This window comes from Tribolium madens, unplaced genomic scaffold, assembly GCF_015345945.1.
Source record: "Tribolium madens isolate multiple individuals breed KSU strain unplaced genomic scaffold, Tmad_KSU_1.1 Scaffold_11;HRSCAF=98;Tcas5.2_LG3b, whole genome shotgun sequence".
In the NCBI taxonomy this organism is placed as follows: Eukaryota; Metazoa; Arthropoda; class Insecta; order Coleoptera; family Tenebrionidae; genus Tribolium; species Tribolium madens.
The window spans coordinates 6674709-6678578 of NW_025400975.1; the positions used below are offsets into that span (position 1 = coordinate 6674709).

A 3870-nucleotide genomic window follows, 5' to 3' on the forward strand; every position below is an offset into this window, starting at 1 on the left:
CATCCCCTTGGAGCAGCGAACAGGTGAGACTATAAAGCACCGATCGCACCCTTCAATGCCGCCGAACAATAATCCGTAATTTCGACGCCCTTTCACCGCGACGATTAATCAACGGCCGTAATTTCGGCTTTTTTCGCGGTTGACGCACCTTAACATTAACCTACCAAAACATGCCATCATTCAACAGCGAGTGATGTCTCTTGACGTGTAATTCAATTAAATCGGGGGTTGTTGGCGTTGAAAAAGTTGAGGTATTTTTTACAGGTGGTGCGAAAGTGGCAAAGTCATGTTTGTTGTGGTTGAAGGAGGTTTTCAGCTGAAAATGGACAAGGGGTGACATCTAGAGGGTTCAGGCGAAATGACGCAGCGAGGGTTGGGCGCCCGAGAAACTTTGCGTTTCAAAAAATTAATCTCRGATTTTTTTGGTTGGTCCAAATTAGACGGAGTTTTTTTCAAATTTTTGTTTTTAAAATAAATAAAATTGTTATAAGATTATCAAGTTTACAAAAAACGGCAAAAAGGCATTTATGATTTCAGAAATTAAAGTAATAATTAATTGTCGGTTTATAGAAAACTAATTAAAAACTAATTCGTTGTTACAAGTTAATATTATTTTTTTTAAGAATAATTATTAGTAAAAGTGAAATATATTACAGATGTCTGTACCAAGAAAACTAATATCTTCCAAATTATGGAAGAAAACATTGGATTCCAATTTAAAATTAGAAAGTTGAATAAAGCTCAAAATGTGATATGACTTTTAGGAAAATTTTAAAATTACCAGTGTATACTATACTAAAAGCCATTTAATTTATTTTTTCAAATTTTAAAATTTGACGATAAATCACTCTGTATACATATAAAAATGTTTGTACTGATCAATTTTCTTCAAATTTTTGGTCTAATTTGGTTCATTTTTCACAAAGTAATAGAGATTTCAATAAAAACAATAAAAAAACAAGCTAGTTTTTCAAAAATTAAAACCCAAAAAAAGTTTAAAGGAAAAAGTAAAAAAATCGCCTAAAAAAAGTTTATCCTATGTTTCCCATAATGGTTAGTATACGTAATAGAGGCTCGACCATAAATTCAAACCATAAATAAAAATTCTACAGCGTCTGCAATTTTTTAAAAATCACCCTCTTCATTATAAAAATATTTGTACTGATCAGTTTTCTTCACATTTTTTGTCTAATTTGGCCTATTTTTACAAAGTCATAGACATTTTAATAAAAACAATAAAGAGTAAAGTAATTTTTTAACAAATATTATCCCCAAAACAAATTGAAAAAAAAAACAAAAAAAAAATATTCTATGTTTTTCAAAATAGCAGCGCCTGCAATTTTTTAACAATCAACCTGTATACATATAAAAATGTCTGTACTGATTTTCTTCAAATTTTTCGTCTAATTTAACCTATTTTTGACGAAGTCAACATTTCAATAAAAACACTAAAGAGTAAAGTATTTTTTTAATTAATATCTCAAAAAAAAACTGGAAAAAAACAAATCAAAAAATCGGAAATTATCTAAAAACAATTTTTTCCTATGTTTTCCAACGCTAGTATTAGCGTCTGGACCACAAAAACATTCTACAGCTCCTGTAATTCTTTAAAAATCACCCTGTATACATATAAAAATGTTTCTACTGATCTTTTTTTTTTAATTTTCTGTCCAATTGAGCACATTTTTCCGGAAGTCATAAACATTTCAATAAAAACAATAAAGGGTAAAATAATTTTTCAAAAATTAATAACCCCAATAAAAATTTAAAAAAATAAAAAAATTGCAATTTATCTAAAAAATGTTTTTCCTGTTTTCCCAGACGGCTACGTCTGGGCCTTAATTCAGACCATAAATAAAAATTCTACAGCGTCTGCAATTTATTAAAATCACCCTGTATACATATAAAAATGTATGTTTTGATCAATTTTCTTCAAATTTTTTGTCTAATTTGGCCCATTTTTTACAAAATCATAGACATTTCAATAAAACCAATAAAAAGTAAAGTAATTTTTCCCCAAAAAATTAAAAAAAAAAATCAATAAATCCCAAAATATCTAAAAAAAAAGTTTATCCTATGTTTTTCAAGATGGACCATATATAAAATATAAAAACCACTCTGTATAGATAAAACAATGTTTGTACTGATCAATTATCTTCAAATTTTTTGTCTAATTAGCTCATTTTTGACGAAGTCATAAACATTTCAATAAAAACACTAAAGAGTAAAGTATTTTTTTAATTAATATCTCGAAAAAAAAAACTGGAAAAAAACAAATCAAAAAATCGGAAATTATCTAAAAACAAGTAAAGTAATTTTTCAGAAATTAATAACCCCAAAAAAATTAAGGAAAATCAAAAAATCAAAAATGATCAAAAAATGTTTTTCCTATGATGGCTACTGTTAGCGTCTGGATCATAATTTCGGACCATAAATAAAAATTCTATAGCGCCTACATTTTTTTAAATCACCCTGTATACATATAAAAAAATTTCACCTGATCAATTTTCTTCAAACTTTTTGTCTAATTTGGCATATTTTCCAGAAAGACATGGACATTTCAGTGAAAACAATAAAAAGTAAAGTAGTTTTCCAAAATTAATAACTTACAAAAAAATTGAAAAAAAATCAAAATATCGAAAATTGTCTAAAAAATGTTTTTCTTGTTTTCCAAGATGGCTACTATTAGCGTAAATTCGGACCATAAATAAAAGTTCTGTAGCGCATACAWTTTTTTTAAAATCACCTTGTATACATATAAAAATGTTTGTACTGATCACTTTTCTTGTCTAATTTGGCCCATTTTTCAAAAAGTCATGTACATTTCAATAGGTATAACTAATAAAAAGTAAGGCAATTTTTCAAAAATTAATATCCTCAAAAAAATCAAATTACCAAGATGGCTAGTATTAGCGTCTGATCTATAATTTCGAACCATAAATAAAAATTCTACAGAACCTCCAATTCTTTAAAAATCACCCTGTGTAGATAAAAAAATGTTTGTACTGATCAATTTTCTTGTCTAATTTGGCCCATTTTTCACGAAGTCATGGACATTTCAATAAAAAAAGTAAAGAGCAAAGAAATTGTTCAAAAATTAATATCCCTAAAAAAAATTAAAAAATCGCAAATTACCTAAAAAAAGTTTGTGCAATGTTTTCCAAGATGGCTAATATTAGCGTCTGGAGTAATAAAACCCCATTTCTATAAACACCTTTATTTGTTGAGAAATCCTCAAAACTAATACAAATAATTTAAATCACAAAAAACGTGGTAACATCAAAGACCTCCGGATGGCTCGTATTTATTTAATCAGTTTTATGACTCGAGCTGTTACTTTTAATTAAATTRTCGATGGTAAATAGAGTGGAATTCTTGCTTTTTCTCTGCGCCTCGGAGTCTCGGCCTTCTTGTGTCGTCGTCTCCGGCGGCCTCGTCACCAAACTGAGGGCCTGTTCCTGTAAAATAAACACGATTATTTGGAAAACAATAAATAAGCAGTAAAGTCGGACGCATATGGCGCAAAAGTCGCATGAATCGATTCATTGATCGCTTTTCGATGGCAAAACGGCCCTCAATGAACGGAAACGGCCGTCTGTCGTTAAATTTTGTAATAGGATTTTATTGCTTGTTGCAATAACATTGGATGGCATCGACGTGGGCGAGATTTATTCGCTTATAAACAAAAACACGAAATATTTTGCAAATAACATTCAGTTACCGAAATCTAATGTTGTAAATTTTCAAAATAAATAAAAAGTCGGAGTGTTTAAAAAACGTGGACTGTCGAAAAACACACAAAAATCGTGAAAAATGCCTTCAAAAGCTAGAATAATAAACCGTAAAATAGAAATCACTGAAACAAAAACA

General features: G+C 28.9%; 1 protein-coding gene across 1 annotated transcript in view; it reads right to left on the reverse strand.

The window, feature by feature from the left end:
* Positions 1-3211: 3211 nt before the first annotated feature.
* The window catches only part of LOC123005567 (fork head domain-containing protein FD2-like), a 7267-nt gene continuing 6608 nt past the window's right edge, over positions 3212-3870 (reverse strand). The window contains exon 2 of the mRNA XM_044399366.1: positions 3212-3458. Coding sequence (XP_044255301.1) covers positions 3309-3458 — 150 coding nt within the window. The 3' untranslated portion in view covers positions 3212-3308. The remainder of the gene's footprint in view (positions 3459-3870) is intronic.